Source organism: Pteropus vampyrus, unplaced genomic scaffold, assembly GCF_000151845.1.
Source record: "Pteropus vampyrus isolate Shadow unplaced genomic scaffold, Pvam_2.0 Scaffold261, whole genome shotgun sequence".
NCBI lineage: Eukaryota > Metazoa > Chordata > Mammalia > Chiroptera > Pteropodidae > Pteropus > Pteropus vampyrus.
Window position 1 is genome coordinate 2,466,957 of NW_011889042.1, and position 18,701 is coordinate 2,485,657.

The 18,701-nt window shown below is 40.2% G+C and overlaps 1 protein-coding gene and 3 non-coding genes across 4 annotated transcripts in view; all 4 read left to right on the forward strand.

Annotated features, from left to right (window-relative positions):
- The first annotated feature begins 2,255 nt into the window (after positions 1-2,255).
- Positions 2,256-2,419, forward strand: LOC111729405. Its single transcript, XR_002776227.1, has one exon. It is a non-coding gene; the product is annotated as a U1 spliceosomal RNA (small nuclear RNA).
- A 2,553-nt stretch (positions 2,420-4,972) lies between these two features.
- Positions 4,973-5,136, forward strand: LOC111729406. Its single transcript, XR_002776228.1, has one exon. It is a non-coding gene; the product is annotated as a U1 spliceosomal RNA (small nuclear RNA).
- A 2,951-nt stretch (positions 5,137-8,087) lies between these two features.
- The window catches only part of TEX14 (testis expressed 14, intercellular bridge forming factor), a 63,332-nt gene continuing 52,718 nt past the window's right edge, over positions 8,088-18,701 (forward strand). The window contains exons 1-2 of the mRNA XM_023520387.1: positions 8,088-8,289; positions 13,449-13,555. Coding sequence (XP_023376155.1) covers positions 8,115-8,289; positions 13,449-13,555 — 282 coding nt within the window. The 5' untranslated portion in view covers positions 8,088-8,114. The remainder of the gene's footprint in view (positions 8,290-13,448; positions 13,556-18,701) is intronic.
- On the forward strand, positions 18,008-18,221 carry LOC111729411. The gene has a single exon (XR_002776233.1). It is a non-coding gene; the product is annotated as a small nucleolar RNA U3 (small nucleolar RNA).

The following is an 18,701-nucleotide window of genomic DNA, read 5'->3' on the forward strand; positions in this document are numbered from 1 at the left end:
AGATGGTAATGGCTTTTACTTTGGGAAACACTGGTGGGAGAGTTGATTGTACTTTTGAAATGAAGAAGCAGCAGCTAAATTATTCTTACTCCTGTATAAAGGATATATGGGTGTGATTGGATTAGGGTTGTGGTTCTCGATTCTGTCAAACCCAGAGTTCCCTAACAAATAATAATGTTTCCTTTACGATCCTGAGATTGTTCATGGAAAATCTAAGCTATTTATACTTCCCCCACAAATGATATAATGTCCTAACTGTAATATAAAGAAGAAATAAAAAGTAAAATAATAAAGACTTTTAATATGTAAATTTTAGCATGACTACACAGGAAACAAAAACATCTTCACAGATTTTCAAAGTTACTCCTTGGTAGTGTTGTCAGAGTCACTGAGAACCACTGGTTTTGGTGGAGGTTTCACACAGCAGGGTAGAGGGAATTTAAAAGATGTGTATAAAAGGAATGCCAAGTAGTGTTCCATTGCAAGAGTCCTTGCCCCTCTCACGATAGAAATCAAGAGAATGAGCAAAACAGTTTTGAAGAGGAAGATTTATTAAAGCAAAAGCTTGATGCACACCAAGGGAGCACACTCTGGAGAATGGATGTGGCTTCCTGAGGTTTACAGGTACAATGGTTTTGTGGGCTCTTGGGGATAGGGGCCACCCCTTCCTCTTTACTTTTTCTCTTCCCAAAGTATGTGGAGGCAGGTCTTACACTGCACAGTGTATCTACAATGCTATTTCATGTGTAGTATGTCTCATTAGCATGTTAAATCTCCCCACACAAGGGTGTGTTTTTTACTGTGATAATAAGGAAAAGTTAACTATAGGACCACTCTTTTAACTAATGCCTGTGAAGACTTTAGGAACTTTCTCTGGGGCTCCTTATCTCTTTCCAGCGATTGTGGTTCTTATCCATTCATTGTTTTTTATTGGCCAAGTGATGTGACTCAAGGTTGTTTCCCCTGCTGAGGTTCCAGCTGCATGACTTACTGGCCACTGTAGCAGTGAAGATGTGGGTGCAGTTTGCATGAATTTGGAGTAGGAGGGTTACAGCTTCCTCCAGCAGCGCTGGGGAAATAGGAGCAGAGGAGATGACTGTGGATTCTAGAACCAGATAGAAAGAGGAAATGGCTATTGCTGCAGAGTAAAGGGAGCAAGATAAGGTAGTCGAGGAGCTAGTGAGTAAATTTGCTCTAGAGTCTGAAGAATCAAGTGAACTGAGAGGTCAGACTCCCCTCTCCAACAATTAGTAGACCGGAGGCCAAGAGAAGTTTATCCTGGTTCAAAATAGGTAACATGCTGGGGAAATATGACAGCAACAAAACAGGGTTTTCCAAATATATTATCTAGAGAAAAAGAGTCACAGATACGGAGCTCAGGAGAAAGAAAAAATCCATGGGGAAAAGGTAGGGATGGACCCTGTGTATTCCCTGAGGACATTTGTCCAGCCATAGAAGCTGGAATGGGGAGAGGGGGCGTTTTAACAGGCCGTGGGCAGGAGACAAATCCTGAGCTGGGCGGGAAGTCTGACTTGATAGTTCTTCAGTCTGTACGAACTAAGGAACAGATACAGAGGGTGGAAGCTTATCCAGAGTCATGCAGTGTGAACATTGAATTGCAGTCTAGATCTTTGATTCCAAACCCTCACTCTTTGCAATATACCCCGCTAGCATGTAACCACAACATTCTAGATTGGATGCCCTGCCCTCCGCTCTTGAAAAAAGAGGAAATAGTGCCGGGCTGGCGTGAAGCCTTGGTCTCCAGGGAAGGCCTGAAGCCGGCTCAGGACCAAAACCGTTTCGGGTCGGTTTGCTCAAGGAGGCTACACGCAGGGAGATCGGAAGACCTCTGGCTACCGTGAAAGTTGAGAGCGGGGTGGATTTCCGTCAGGAAAATAGCCTGGCAGACATTACTTAAGTCGGGCGAGTGGGAGGAGGGACCGGTTTTCCGAAGCAGACCGGAGAGTGAGCAGGGGGCAGCCCCAGCGAGCGCTGGTACGGCTCCGACCTGCCGCGCCTCCCGTGACGTAAGCTGGGAGGTGGGGTATGTAGATTACAGACCCGGCCACTTGGAACAGCGTTTCCTGGGAAGCTATGTAGAATGTTCTGCTGTTACCAATACTAAGATGTCGTACAAAAATCTGAGTTTTGGGTCGCTATATGTAGATAAAGGCCAATTAGAGTCGTTTCAGGAGTAACCCGAACCTTACAATGGAGTGTCTAGGAGCGGCTAGTTCCTGCGTGAACCGCAACTCATACTTACCTGGCAGGGGAGATACCATGATCATGAAGGTGGTTTTCCCAGGGCGAGGCTTACCCATTGCACTCCGGGTGTGCTGACCCCTGCGATTTCCCCAAATGTGGGAAACTCGACTGCATAATTTGTGGTAGTGGGGGACTGCGTTCGCGCTCTCCCCTGAATATAACTGTCAAAGGCAGATATCGCTGAAGTGCTTTCTTTAAATGAGTAACCTAGTTATTGTGTTAGGCATGGGGGTTACAGAAGTGTGTTTTGTTTTAGGGGGTTGAGGAGTTATTTTTTTCATAAGTAAGTGGAGTTAGGTAACCCTATTTTTAAAAAGTTTTAACAAAACTTATTTCATTAGAGTCATTTTGTTATTAGTTATCTGTTTAGGGTCTGAATTGATGTGCTTGAAAAGGCAAAGTGTAGGGGGTTTTAAAAACTTGGTGTGAAGAAAAGTTATTGTAATACCCCCATATTTGGGGGGCAAGTAAAACAAGTTTATCAGCTTCAACTGTTTCTTTTTGTGGCTACTAAGGTTTTAAAATGATAATTGTTTACATTATATTGGACAGCCTTATTTTTTAAGTGTAATAATTTAAAATACCCTCCAAAAATATAAAGCAAAGCTTTAAAAAAAAGTCATGTGGACTAGGAGAGAAATACTCGAAGGGTCACAGAATATTCCTCCCCAAAATATGTCACTCAACTATAGGGATTATTTTGAGCTAAAAGCACTTGAGAAACAGTAGATATAAGAGCTAGTTTGATCTCTCCTTTTCTTCCTGAAAGCAGGCGATAAAGCCCCCATGTGAAAGATATCTTCCCTGTACCAGGGGAAAAGAAACATTCTCAGAGGAGAGTCAAAGCCGAGAGGATTCTGTGCAAACACAGAGCTTGTTAAAATAATTCTGATCTACCTTTAGCCTCATCATATACGTTAGTTATTTTTTCACAATTACCTCTCTTTGTTTAACCTAATGTAAAAGCATTTAGGTTTTGCCACTTCTTTGGGTCTTCCGTATCAGGTAAACTTATGTTAAATAAATGTGTATTCTTTTATTCTGATAAACTGTCTCTGCCAGTTTTATTCTTAGGCCAAGCCAGATACTCTAATAGGACAGAGGTAAAGTTTTGCATCTACCAAAACTTTTTTTTTGCATCACCAAAGCCTTTGATACTATAATGTAGAAGTCCCCAACCCCCGGGCCATGGACTGGTAGTAATCCGTGGCTTGTTAGGAATCGGGCCACAGTGCAGGAGGGGAGTGGTGGGCCAGTGAGGCTTCATCTGTATTTGCAGCCACTCCCCAGCTCTACCTCACTGCCTCAGCTCCACTTCAGGTCATCAGGCATTAGATTCTCATAGGAACATGAACCCTACTGTGAACTGTGCATGCGAGGGATCTATGTTACAAGCTCCTTATGAGAATGTTATGCTTGATGATCTCAGGTGGAGCCGAGGCAGTGATGCCAGCACTAGGGTGTGGCTGAAAATACAGACTAACATTTGCAGAGAGGTTTGACTGCACAGAGACCATAATCAGTTGCTTGCAGACTCATATCAAAACCCTATCAGTGAATGGCAAGTGAAAAATTAAGCTTCATCTGGTGGCAGGCTTTATAGTGGCAAGTGAGCTTATGTACTTCAGTTGTACAGCTGCATCTGGTGGCATCTGATTCTGCATTGTGAGTTGTATAATTAATTATATTTTACAATGTAATAATAATAGAAATAAAGTGCACAATAAATGTAATACACTTGAATCATCCCCAAACCACCACTACCCTAGTCCGTGGAAAAATTGTCTTCCATGAAACTGGTCCCTGGTGCCAAAAAGGTAAGGACTGCTGCTAGTGCCTGCAAACAGTTGCTTTGCTGGCAGAGCCTAGCCAGAAGGGCAGAAAAGAAAACACAGTGAGTCATCTATTTTCATTGTCTCATAAGAAGGGAGGAAACAAAGGAGGGGAGGGCATTTGGTTTGTTACCAAATCCAGGCCAGATGCTGCTTCCTCGTATGCTAAGAACTGCAGATTCGAATCCCAGTGAAGCCAGCTTTGGGTCCTCAGCTACACCTGCCATCTGTCCAGAAGTAGAGTGTCCCAGGTTGGGGTGGAGGTGCTCAAGGCTGCTTGTTACACGCATTCTCTTCAGTTCTCATAGAAATCTTGTTGAGGTAGGCAGGCATATTACTCCTCCTTTACAATTTTGGGAAATGGACTGAGAGAGACTGAGGGTATGACCTAGGTAACTATCGTGTGTCCTTCCCTGTGGGCTGCACGCCTCCGCCTCCGCCTCCGAGACTGCCTTACAGCAAGGAATTTAGGTTCGTCCTAACAGATCCACCATAACAGATCCACGCCAGAACCTCTCTGAGTATGCCCGGGAAGGCGAGGAATTGAAAAACCTCGCCAGCCACACCAGTCGGCGATCGTCTTTTGGATCGTCATGAGGCCTGATTTAAAACGAATTTCTCTGCTTCAAGAAGCAGAGTGACGCAGAGTCAAGAGGCGGGGATATGTAGATGAGGATTGTGGTGACTGCTGGTTGGAGTGTATTCTTCACGGGGTAGAACTTCCTCTGGATAGCGGAAAGGACATACTCTGGTCTCTGTCATATAAATAACTTTGCACTTTCTAACTGAAGGCTTAAACAATTCGGAATATAATTGACCGTGACTAAAAAGCTTGTTGAGGACGAGAGTGAGGTGCCAGGCAGAGGTGGCAACTCATACTTACCTGGCAGGGGAGATACCATGATCACGAAGGTGGTTTTCCCAGGGCGAGGCTTACCCATTGCACTCCGGGTGTGCTGACCCCTGCGATTTCCCCAAATGTGGGAAACTCGACTGCATAATTTGTGGTAGTGGGGGACTGCGTTCGCGCTCTCCCCTGTTATGTCCTTTGTTAAATGTTAGAACTTGCTTTCATGGTGTTTTGTTTCTTACTGTCTTTGTGCTTCCAAGATTTCAAGAAAATCATCCGGTTAGGCTCTGGGAATTAAAGTAGCTTACTGAGGGAGAGAGTCCCAGTTTATTTTCTTTTAAAAGGCATGTGTATCTTGTTCACGCGGGTGAACCTTGTTTTAATTTTCACTCTAGGTATGTTACAGAGGGAAAACTGCTGAAGCTAAGTTAGTGAAATATGATTTTATGCACAATTCACAGTGAGAATTACCAGTGGTGGGTGTTGAATATTTTTGGAAAAATTGGAATCTGTGTGCACTGCTGGTGGGATATCCCATGTAAAAAAAAAAAAAAAAAAAAAAAGATGCAGCCACTGTAGGAAGCAGTGTGGCAGTGCCTCAAAAAATTAAGTGTAGAATTTCCATATGATCCCACACTCCTACTACTGGATATATACTCAGAATGGCAAATAGGGGTTTGAAGAGGTACACCACTCTTTATAGGCAGCATTATTCACAGTACCCAAAGGAGGACTTAACCCTTGTTCATCAGTGGATGAATGGATAAACAAAATGGGGTGTGTATGTGTATCTATGCACACACAGTGGAAAATTATTCATATATTTTTTCTTATGAAAAATTGGTAGTTTAGTCTCACATTGCCCAGTCTCTGGCTTCTTTCTATCCTTAGTTACTTCTGTTTAGTTAGTCTTCAGATAGTTCCCCAGGTTGATTATTCTATAATTTAGTTGTAACTTTAACGCGATTATGGGAAGAGGCAAGCACAGTGAAAATATACAACCATCTTGACAAGAACCTGTAATCATTCATCCTTTAGAAGGAAGGATGTTCTGACATATGCTACAACATGAATGAACATTGAGGTCATAGTGATATAAGCCAATCACAAAAGGATGAATACTATATGTTTCCACTTACATGAACTACATAGAGTAGTCAGATTTTTAAAGACAACATAGAATGGTGGTTGCCAGGGCCTTGGAAAAGGAGAAAATAGGAGTTAGTATTTAATGGGTATGGAGTTCCAGTTTGGGAGGATGAAAAAGTTCTGGAGATGGACAGTAGATGGTTGCACAACAGTGTATATATACTGAATACCACTGAGTTCAACACTTAAAAATGTTTAAAATGGTAAATTTTATGTCATTTCTATTTTACCACAAAAAATAAAAAGTAAAAAACTGAGCAACAGTATATGACAGCTTGAAAATGCACATTGGATTTGTCCAGTTGTAAAAAGAGATTGGTGACTTTTGCTAGCAGCCCAATGTCAGGAATATGGGGAAGAATTTCACATTAGCAGGCCCTCAGTGCAGGCGCGATCCAGCTGAGTGGATGAATGAAGTGGAGATAGTAACTATAGACTCCCCTTTCAAGAAGACACATGACATAACTTGCTATTTTTGGTGTATTAGTTTGCTAGGGCTGCCATAACAAAATATTACAGAATGAGTGGCTTAAACTACAGAAATGTGTTTTCTTACTGTTCTGGAGGCTGAATTTCCAAGATCAAGGTGCCAACAGGGCTGGGTTCTTCTGAGGTTTCTCTCCTTGGCTTGCAGATGGCCACCCTCTTGCCGCCTATTCACATGTTTGTTCCTCACTCTTGATGTTTCTTCTTCTTCCTTTAAGGACACCAGTCATATTGGATTATGACCCCATTCTAACAGCCTCATATTAACTTAATCACCTCTTTAAAGACCTTGTCTCCAAATACAGTCACATTCTGAGGGATTGGGGGTAAGGGCTTCAACATATGAATGGGGGTATGATTTAGCCCCAATTAGCCATCCAAATCATAATAGAAATATGCCACTCTTTTTTATAACTGGAAAAAAGAGGGAGGCAGAAACGAAGGTAGGAAATGACAACTTGCTATAAAATCTTCAGTTCGTATTTAAACTAAACAATATTAGTCACTTCAGTTTGCTTAAAAACACTGTGCTATTAACGGGTTACTAGGATGATGTTTGTAGTCACTGATATGGAATTGACAAATACCAAAGGAAATAAAGTTAAAACACTCAAGTTATTAGCACTTTCCACATTTTCTCAGTGGATAAATTAAGAAGGTGTTACTTCTCAGTAACCTCAAAGCCTCCTCGCTGGTGAAGACCCATCACATGTGTCAGCCTTCATGATTTTTCCTTTTACTTCACCTCATATCACACCTTCTATATCTCTCTATGTAGCATATAGCTCTGCCCTTGATTCGCATGCTTGTTGATTCATGTGGATGCAATTTCCTTCTCTTACCCACTGTCTGTGGAGCACCAACGTGGTGCCATTTGCCTGCCCTGCTAGACTGAGCATTATGATGGCAGTGATCCAATTTTAGGTGTCTCACACAGTACCTGTCACATTTGAGACACATGGTAGGTATACCACAAACACTTGATTGTATGATGGTCATGTGTGGATGCCACATGTAGAAAGTTAAAATTTCTCTGTATGGTTCTTATCATGCACAGTAACAGCTAACAACTACAGAGAGCTCTCTTGGTGCCAGGTATGGCCCTAAGCACTTTACACATATTAGCTCATTTGACCTCTCATCAACTCTCTGGTGATTATTATTCCCATTTACAGAGGAAGAAATTGAGGCCTGTGAAGCTTAAATAATTTCTCCAAGGTTACACAGTTAACTAAGTAGACAGAACCAGGACCAGAACTTCAGAGTCTGAACTGCAACCCCAACTCACTACATTATACTGTACAACAAACGTGTTTGTTTCTAATTCTACTTCCTAGTAGTCATCACTCTTTTAGTCCCAGGAATTAGTAATAAGTATATTCAGTTCTTCAATTTCAACAGTAACTGATACTGAGGACAAATATTAATCTTATAGAATTTCACTAATTGTTTCCCTAATCCTTTTCATTATAAATGGAAGTGGATAAGAAGTGAAAGAAATGTGAAAGAATCTAAGTTGCTTGCTTACATTTATGACTCAGAATAAGCATGTTGCTTTCTTTTGTAACAGGATGTCTCGTGCTGTTCATCTTCCAGTCCCCTGTCCTGTTAAGCTTGGTTCCTTAAGAAATGACTCTTTGGAAGCTCAGCTTCATGATTATGTCAAACAAGGGAACTACGTGAAGGTGAAGAAGATCCTTAAGAAAGGTAGGCACTTTATTGAAATAGCAGATGCAACTCGGTCTACACTTCTGAATAGCGTTGGAAGGAAAACCAGATACATCTTGAAACTAGTTCTTAGAAAAATTGGATTGGAAGTTAAATCTAGAGATGAGATTCTTTACCAGTACAGTCATGTCGTTCAGTGGGGATCTTGAATCATTGTTTTGAGGCTGTTTTGTTTTGTGCTAGGAAACCATAAGTTCTTCCCACTGTTAGTTTCTTAAAGTTTCTCCTCAGGCCCTGGCCACCTGCCTTTGATTCTGCCTGATCCCTTTTTCTCCTCCATCCACTGGGTCTTCTTAGGTCTGTGGTAGAGTGAGGAGGCCAGCTTTCACAGCTCTACCCTTCCTTGCTCCTTCTAGGCACTTGCTGCTTTTGTTTGCAGATTTTGTTTTGTTTTTGTTTTTTTTGGCTAGAGGCTACAGGCAACTCAGCCTGTAGGACAGACAGAAATAATAAACATAGCTTAGGCAATCTTCAAAAGAGCAGACAAACACGAAAGAAAAAAAACACACATGAACAAAACCTCTCTGATATTTGGCCTCTGATCTAGAGATCCAAATCTGCTTTTTCCAGAGTAACCATAGTCCTGCTGGATTTCCTCTCTCCCTTCTTAGTATTGAAGGGAGCTTATGAAGCTTCTCTCAGTTGGTTTGTGGAATAGTCAGAGTGACCAAATGTCTCTAAAGTGTTTCTCCATTTGCCTCAACAGTCCTGCATTCCTGAGGACTTCCAGAAACCAAGTATCCGACATAATAGTTCCCTCAAAAAGTTCTAAAACTTTTTTATGTAGCACCCCTAGAATCTATAGATGAAATAGGGGACAGTGTGTCCAATAATTTATTTGAAAGGTCTTGTTTTATTTTCCCCTATATATGTGTTTACTATATAAGTTTATAATTGGACTTCTGTATATACTACAAAGTGATCACCCCCAAAAGTCTAGTTAACTGTTTATCACCATACATACATACAATTGATCTCCTTCACCCCTTTTGACCACCTTGCAGTCCCTTTCCCCTCTGGTAACGACCGATCTGTATCTATGAATTTTTTTGTTTGTTGTAGATTTTACATATGAGTGAAATCATATGGTATATTTGTCTTTCTCTGTCTGACTTACTTCACTTAGCATTATACCTTCAAGGTCCATCTACATCACCAATGACAAGATTTTATTCTTAAAATTTTATGGCTAAGTTTTAGTCCATTGTGTGTCTGTGTGTGTACGCCATCCATGTGTGTTTTAACATAAAAATTGATGTTTAAGATAAGCATATAACTTCTAGTGTCTGTTTATCCACACCCTCCAGGGTGAGAAGAATTTTAGGACATTTATCTCCTAGACATCTCATGAATGTTCTGCATATTTAAATTCTTGATATTAAGCTAGAGCCGGGGAGGGGGGCTTTGCAGCTGTAACTGGATATGAAGCAGGACTTCATCTGTGTCTGAGGATTTCATCTAAAGTCTCAAAGTAGAGAAAAAGGGGTGACAAGTTTCCCCATAGTCTAAAGCAAGGCTTCTTAGGAGATGGCCAAATTTATCCTTCAACTCCATCACCCAACCCCAGGCTTATCTAAGAGAAGGCAATGAGGTAGTGGAGGAGGTATAAAGATTCTTGAAAAGTCATTCACAAGAATAGAACTCGGTGCCTTTTCCCCTCCCCTGCCTCAAGCCAAGAGGCCCTTCAGGTGAACCTCATGGAGAGAATTGTGGTATTTGCATGCAGGAGAGATGGGAGCCTATGTCCCAGCCTGCTGAGCAGTAGAAACATGTCAGCCCACCCCAGCTGCCACCACGGTGGTATGAAGAGATTGTGGCATGTTACCTAGAATTTAGGGGTCAGAGAGACTGCCATCTGCCTTCTACTTGGAGCATTCCTTGATGGCTGGGCGAGTGTGGAAGACTAGCAGTTGTTGCAGTCACACTTCTACCAGTTGGTGGAGTAGGTCTCTAAAGGGTAGCTGAGCCATCTAGAGGAACTTCACCTATGAAGTAAGGAAGACTCCCAACACAGAGCCTGGAGATGTAACAAGAAGTCAGCAGGAGAGGGCACTGGCTTGCATTAGGGCACTGTGCAGTGGAATGAAGGTATATGAAAGGCCCACTGAACTTTACTGCAAAAGAGCAGGCATTAGGACAAAGCCAAAAGCTACCGAGAGCATCAGCAAGATACAAGGCCTTTGCCCTTCGTCCTCTCTTTGGTTCTCCCACTACTTCGTCTCTGGAATGGCCATAAACAGCTCTGAGATCAGAGTAGTGAAAGAGCAAGGAAGCAGTTTTGATTTCAGCAGGACTGGACAGTTTGTTACCTGAGATGAGATTGTGCTTGAATGTCTCAGAGTGGCTGAAATACTGTGGAATCTGCCTGAGATGCATCACAGGAGAGGGGAAGGGAGAGCCAACTGACAGTGTACTCGAAGGCAGTAAGTAGGAGGGGAAAAATTGTTTCCTGATTACATCCTACTCAGTTCGGCCCATCCAGAAGGCCAGTTGCTACAGATATTATATGAATTCTAAAAGCCAAAAGTTGACTTCTAGAACTTTAACCCAGACTTTATTCATTTTTTAAATTATACATGGCCCTGCCTTCTAGGAGTATAATCTATCAGAAGAAACAGACAAGAGTTCGTAATTGACCCGGGGAAAAGGGCAGAAGGGAAGGGAGCACACCAGGTACATTTCAGCCCCTTTGTCTGGGGGGTAATCAAGGAAAACTTCTTAAAGAAAGTGATATTTAGTCCAGGACTTTAAGGAGGAAAAGGAGTTGGGGTTAAAGTTGGAGGTAAAAGGTAAAAGTCAGAGGCAAGGGAGGATTAAAGGGATGCAAAGGCCCTCAGGATGGAGAGGCTCTAGAAAAGAAAAGAGTCTGGATGACTTGAGTGGGAGGAGAAAGCAAAGGGGTAGGGGAGAGTGGTGTGGGGTGAAGCTGGCAAGGCAAGTTGCAGCTTCACCAGGCCTTAAGGACTGTAGGAAGGGTTTTGGTATTAGGTGCATAGATATGTAGGATTGTCACATCTTCCTGACGAATTGACCCTATCATTAGTATGAGATGTCCTTCTTTATCTCTGGTAATACTTATTGTCTTGAAGTCTACTTTGTCTGATATTAATATAGCCACTTCGACCTCCTCATGCCTACTGTTGCATGGGATATCTGTATCGTTATAGTTAAAATATAGAGTATACAGTTGAGGCTTGTGTTTTAAAATCCATTCTGGCATTCTCTCTGCCTTTTAATTGGAGCATTTAGTCCATTAACATTTTATGTAATTATTGATATGATTGGATTTAGAGCTAACATTTTATTATATTATTTGTTTCTTGTTTGTCCTCTCTGTTTTTTGCTTCCCTCTTCCTTCTTTTCTGCCTCCCTTTGACTTAAATATTTTTTAGAATTCCATTTTAATTTAGCTATTGGCTTTTTAGCTATACTTCTCTGAATCATTTTTTGTGTTTGTTCTAGTGATTATATCTTTAATTTTTTACAGTATATTTAATATTGTACCACTTCACATAACATATACTACAACCGTATAGCCTATTTCTTCCCTTTTCCCATCTTTTATCATAAAGATTCCATAAGTATTATATCTGTATGAGTTATAAACCCTATAATATAATTTTATAATTTTTGCTTTAAAGAGTCATATATACTTTAAAGAAATTAATAGGAGTTTCTTTTATCTAAAAATGTCTTTATTTCACTATGATTCTCGAAGAATATTTTCACTGGATATAGAATTCCAGTTTGAATGTTTTTTACTTCAGCAATGTTTTTGGCCTTTACAGTTTTTGATGAGAAAGCAACTGTCATTTGAATCATTGTTCGCCTGTATATAATGAGTTGTTTTTCTCTGGCTTCTTTCAAGAGTTCTTTTTTCAGTGTATTGACTATGGTGTGCCCAGGGGTGATTTTTAAAAAAATATTTATCCTGTCTGGGGTTTGCTGACCTTGACTGTAGAAATTAATATCTTTTACCAAATTTGGGCACCTTTCTGCCATTGCTTTCTGGAAATTCACATGTATTTATGTTAGACATTTCAATATTGTCCTATAGTCCCTCCCTGGAGCTCTGTTAATTTTCTTTTGTAATCTTTTTTCTTTGTGTCCTTCAGATTGGATAATTTCTCTAGATCTGTTGTCAAGTTCATGACTCTTCCTGTCATCTCTAATCTGCTCTTAACCTTATCCAAGTTCAGTAATTCCCTAGAATGATTTATAGAACTCAAGGAAACATTTTACTTGCTATCACTGGTTTATCACTAAGCATACATGCTTTCATACCATCTTCTCGTACGCTACCCTCCTAGCACTTCACTGTGTTCACCAATCTTGAAGCCCTCTGAACCTTATTGCTCAGGGGTTTTTATGGAGGTTTCATTAACTCAGTATGATTGATTAAATTACTGGCTATTGGTGCCTGAATTAAATCTCCAAATCCCTTATCCCTCCCAGAGGTGGGGCAGGATTTGAGGTGAGTAGCAGTGATGGAGCTGAAAGTTTCAACCCTCTAATCATTAATTGGTTTTGGTCTTTCTGTTGACCAGCCCCCATCCCAAAGCTATCTAGTTGTTGTGGCCTGTATAGAATAGACCAAACCAAGTTTGCTCTCAAAGGCTGTTTATTAGCCGGCGGCTGTCCTGTACAAAGGAGCAGCCCCGAAATGCCAAGATACAAGGTTTTTAAGCTCTAAATCCCATTCTTCATTCTATCTTAAACACAAAGATCTATTTCTCTCCTATTTACTACCTGTCAACCCACTGGTCAAGTGTGCAAGCGGGGAGTACAGAAGCAGAAAGCTTGTTGTTAGAATGTTATGTTCCTATGGGTGATTGCCTATGTTCCCATGGGCAGTAGCCAGTGTTCCCATGGGCGATGGCCAAACAGTAATTTTCAGCTTATATACAATTAATTATTTTTCATGCCACGCAAGCAAGCAGGGTTACACAGGCTAAAATTGGCAGTTAGCGTATGAGCTCATTGTTACAAGTTTCATGATTAACAGAATGCGGTTAGGGGTTCCAGAAACTAGGCCTAAGGTATAGACTTCCTTTGTCCAGTTTCAGGTTTTAATTATCCTTTAACCCTTTCACATTTCAGCAGGCTATCACATAGTAACCCCTCTTCTCTCTTTCAAGGCAAAAGAAATCTGGTCTTTCCAAGCTGGCAGACTTCTTTAGCAGGCAAGAAGCAGCACGTCTGGACAAGGAGCGAGAATACCATTACCTTAGCTTACAGTCCACCAGTGGGACCCACCTAGACCCAGATGGTGCCTGGTGCAGTGGGTGGGATAGTAGCAGTTCACTGAGTAGGAGTCAGATGCACGCAGGATGTGATTGGCTGCTAGGAAGCCGTATGATAACGCCTATTGCAATTTTGATGTTTCTGAAAAATTTACAAGGGAAAATGATGTTTTAAACTTTGCTACTGAATGAAATTGTTAGGAAGTATAAAATAAAGTTTTCCTGTTTATTTTGTTCTCTCTCACTGAGAGCTTTCCTTGGGCCTGTGGAGATTCTGGCCCGTCAGAGTTTTAAAGTGAGCCACTAAAAAGCTGATTGGAAAAAGCCAATTGGAAGTTTTGCGGGCATGGTGGGGCTTTTTACTTTCTGGGCTTCACTTTTAAATGACTGGGTGGGCATGGTAACTCTTAAATATTAGTACACAGAGGTCTTTTTATTCCCCCTGGGGTCTTGGTTTCTCTCCCCGCCGCCCCCCCACACACTCGGAGAAAATTCTCATATTCTGCCTGGGGCGTATATGCTTGTCGTTAGTTTTTCCCAGTGCTTAGAGCCTATGACAGTTCTGTGGTGCCTTGAGTACCATCCATACTCCTGGACATACGTGGTCTATAGGTCTTTCATGGGCACTCCAGGCATCTCACCCTTGAGTCCTGTGGTCTGCTTCTAGTGGATTACCCAGCACTACCTACTTGATTCTTGTTCTGAACAAGATATCCTTGAAGCCACAGGTTTAATTGATCGTTTCAATGAGTGTTTTTTAAAATGAATATTGATACATTATTATTAACTAAAGTCCATAGTTTACATGAGGATTTACTCTGTGCTATACAGTTCTACAGGTTTTGACAAGTATATAATGTTATGTGTTTGTGAGTACAGTATCATACTATAATAGTTTCATTGGCCTAAAAATCTTGTATGCCGCTCTTGTTCATCTCTCCCGTGAACCCTGGCAACCACTGATTTTTTTACTGTCTCTATATTTTTGCCTTTTCCATGTCATATAGTTGCAATCATAAAGGATGTAGCCTTTTCAGATTGCCTTCTTTCACTTAGCAGTATGCATTTAGGATTCCTCCATGTCGTTTGGTGACTTGACAGCTCATTTACTTTTATCACTGAATAATATTTTATTGTCTGGATGTACCACAGTTTGCTTATCCATTCACCTACTGAAAGACATATTGGTTGTTTCCACATTTTGATAATTATGAGTAAAGCTGCTGTAAACATTCATGTGCAGATTTTTGTGAGGACATAAGCTTTCAACTAATTTTTAGGTTAATACCAAGGAGTACAATTGCTAGATTGTATGGAAAAACTATGTTTCGCCTTGTAAGAAACTACCAAAGTGTCTTCTGAAGTGGCAGTGCCATTTCACATTCCCACTAGCAATGAATGAGACTTTCTTTTGCTCTACAAAAAACAGAAAATGGTGAGAAGGGGTAGCTTACCATTTCTGTTGCTTGCCAGGGCTTGGTGTTTTGGATCTTAGCTATTTCAATAGGCCTGTAAGTAGTGGCTCATTATTACTTTGTTAATGTCTTCCAAATATATATTAAAATAAATAATAATTTGAGTGTAGCACCCCAGATATTTCATTGTTCACCAGTAAGTCCCATGGCCCAACAGAGTGGCCAGAAGCCAGCTCCAGATTGACATCTCCTTGGCCAAGTTATCAGACTCTCTGTGTCTCAGTTTCCTTTGTTATAAAATGGGGATAATAATAATAACTACCTCAAAAAAGATTAAATGACATATGTGTGAAACTTTTAGCACAGAGTGTAGTGTAATATTGGGAGCTTAATAGATTTTGCTATTATTATTAACCTTTTACCATTATGAATGGTTTCACAGGCATGAGAGTCAGCCAAAACACGTAATTCCCACCCATCTTAGACCCATCTAGATTCTCATAAGCTCCTAGGGCCAGTATCTTTACTGTATTCTGAAAAATCTCTCCATGGATTTTGGAGAAAGGCCCCCAGTTGAGAATCACTGGATCTCAATCATAATAGTGTCATATTAACCTGCCACTTTTGGAGACTCAAACCTGAGGCCATGAAGTTAGGCAAATCACCAGTGACATATATTCCCTGTCACTTCATCGATTCATTAATTACAAAGTTCTGAAAAATGTCCACAAAACTCTGCCTTCCCTTTCGCGATGTCAGGGATAGCTGTGTGTTTTTGAAACTGCCGAAGAGTGGGAGAAAAACCAGTGTCAACAACTGAATGAAAACAGTTCAGTGATTGCCACTAATCAGTAGTGTGCACATTGTCCTTGTAAAGCATGCAAAGATCATATAAGTGCTCCCTGATTGCCAGATTCTGTTAAGGCATTTCACAAATGTTACCTCATTTTTGCAGTCTCCTTTATATGACATAGGTTCCAGTATTTTCATGCCCATTTTAAAGGTAAGCAAAGGAAGCACCAAGAGGTTGTTCAGAACAAAACTTCTTAGACATAGTGAACATGTCAAACCTTATTATCTGGCTGCTGAAAGGACTAGCCGGTGACAAGGATGAGCATGGGATGTATGGTTGGAAAACCTTATAATAGGCAGCTGTTGTTTAAAATATAAGCACTAATTTGGTAGCTATAGCACTTTCATTTCACATAGTTTTAAAGATATGAAATCTACATCTGTGATTAGAGGAAATGTGGGCCAGACTGGTCCAAGATGCCAGATGTACTGACTCTCAATCAGTGTTTTAGGCAAAGGGAACAAGAGAAAGGAAGGCCTTAGTTGTGGGGGGCATAAACACAATACATCTAAGAAGCAAACCATGAGTCCCCATCTCTGGCTGTTATTTGGAATAACAAGGTTTCATCTCCCAACAGCACTTTCACCATTCCTATTAATGTGGAAGCAGCGACCCATCAAACAGTTGTAAGCAAAATGTATGTGGATATCCTTTCTTCAACAGAGGCCTGATCGGGAATTATCTTTTATTGTTTTAAGTGCTTTTGAAAAAAAAAAAAAATCCGTTTTTGATTTTCTGACCTGGTAGAAATGCTCTCTAAAAATATGTTGGTGCCCTAAGGCCTTTCAGAGCCTGGCTTCAGCCCACAAGTCGAATGTTTGGCGCCATTCCTCTATTCTTTAAAAGTATTCTACGCTAGTTTCTTCTTTGATGCATTTTAAAGTGATCTGCTTCTCTTCCTCTTCTGAAATGCAGTAGCCTTTATTACTCTTCTACTGTGCAGTTTATTAAATTTTACCTACAACTTTTATCTCTGGGCAAAACACAAAGAGCCTTTCCTGTGGGTCATATGCTTTCAACATACAGAAGGGAGGACTGTCAGTGCTCAAGGCAGCAGGAGACAGCCTCGTGGCCTGAGTGAGCCACTTTAACATTCTAAGTTTCTATTTCCTCAACCTCTTAGGGTTATTTCCAAGGTAAAATGGGATGATCCATGTTTTAAAGAGTTTAGTAGAAGGCCTGGAACATATTAAAGTACTGGAGATATGGTAGCTCCCCCTCCCCGCCTAATGACTTAAGAGAAATCACATTGAAATCAGAATTTTCTTGGGAGAAGAGGAGGGGTAAGCAACTCTTCAAACTCACCTGGCAAGTCATTTTTAAAAAAATAGTATGACTTCTTTAGGTTGGATTTTATTATTATTTTTTTAATATTGAGGGGCACAAAAAAGAAAACTAAAACCAAGCTGTAATTTCTGGCTAGGTAGACATGCTGATATTTAAAAATAAAGATGATATAGTCTAAGGTTAAAAAAAATTTAAACAGTACAAAAAATGTACAAAATTACCAATAAAAATCAGATCCTTCTCCCCTCCTTGCCCCCAACATGAAGTAACCATGCTATAGTTTTTCATTGCTTTTTTTCCTAATTAAAAAAAATAAGTATAGAGAATTGTTTTTCCAAATAAACCACTTCTTTATCCATTTAAGATTGGCTTGGGTACCTTATTTTGAAAAACTACCTAGGTGAGCCAGTATGTGCCCCTCAGGTCCATATTCAGGTAACCAGCAGATAGTCTCAAAGTAAAAGGGTGAAATTAACCCTATTACCTTTTAAAATTCAGGATCTTAGAGATTAAACAAATTTTTAAAATCTTATCCATAGACGCTTTGTGTCATATTTAAGATTAGAGAACTATTTGATGTACCCAAGCATAGCTTTTGTCTTACACCAGTCTGGGAGTGTTAGTGATTTAGAAGACAAAAAGACATAAGAGCTTCTGATTGGTTTTTGGTCATAATATGTTAATAAAGAACTTGAAGTCTTTTTTTTTTCTTTTATTTGAAGTCTTAGCTTCTTAAAGAAAAAAACTCTTAATAGTATACAGAATTTGTTTAAAAGTTGTATGTAAAACGACACTTTGAAATATGTTTATAAGATATTTTTAAAAGAGCGTTAAAACATCACCATGAGTAAAAGGTTTACGGCTGCCATAGACCCAGCAGAGGCGGCAAGTTCAAAGTTAAGACTATACTTTCAGGGATCATTTCTATAGTTTGTTACTAGAGAAGTTTCTCTGAATGTGTAGAGCACCGGAAACCACGAGGAGGAGGTGCAGTATTCTCTTCTGAGCGTGAAGCTAGCTTCTGGTGTTGCATTTGTAATTGCCATTAGCTATTGATGATCGTTCTTCTCTCTCTTTGAGAGAGTGAGAAGGAGAGAATGCAGTCTGAGTGGTTCTCGGTTAACTAAGTGTGCTAATGTTATAATATTTCATTTTGTTCTTTTTATTTTATCCCAAGTATATGGTTACATTTGTATTTTTTCAGTTTTGGTATGATTTTTTCTTTGCTTAGTCTTTGTTATTTGTTTTACATTTTCATAGCTTTTTATGTGGTAGGAGAGGGATTTTTCCTTCTCCCCAAGTATTTTCTGCTTTTTTTGCCAGTGAGTATATATATGGTGTTTACATGTAGTTGCCACCTTTCCTGGACAATTTTTGTCTGAACCTTGTTTTGTTGTTAAGGTGTTTGAAGCACCTGTGTTTTGAGCAGTAGTAGACAGTCTATCAAAGTAATTTAGTTTTAAATGCACATTTGATGTTTTTAATTGTTTTGAGAAGGTTCGTTCTTATGCTGTGCCATAAAGATAAATTTCAAACCTACAGAAAGGTTGGGTTTAAGAGTTTATTTGAGCCAAGGTTTAGGGGCCAGTCCCC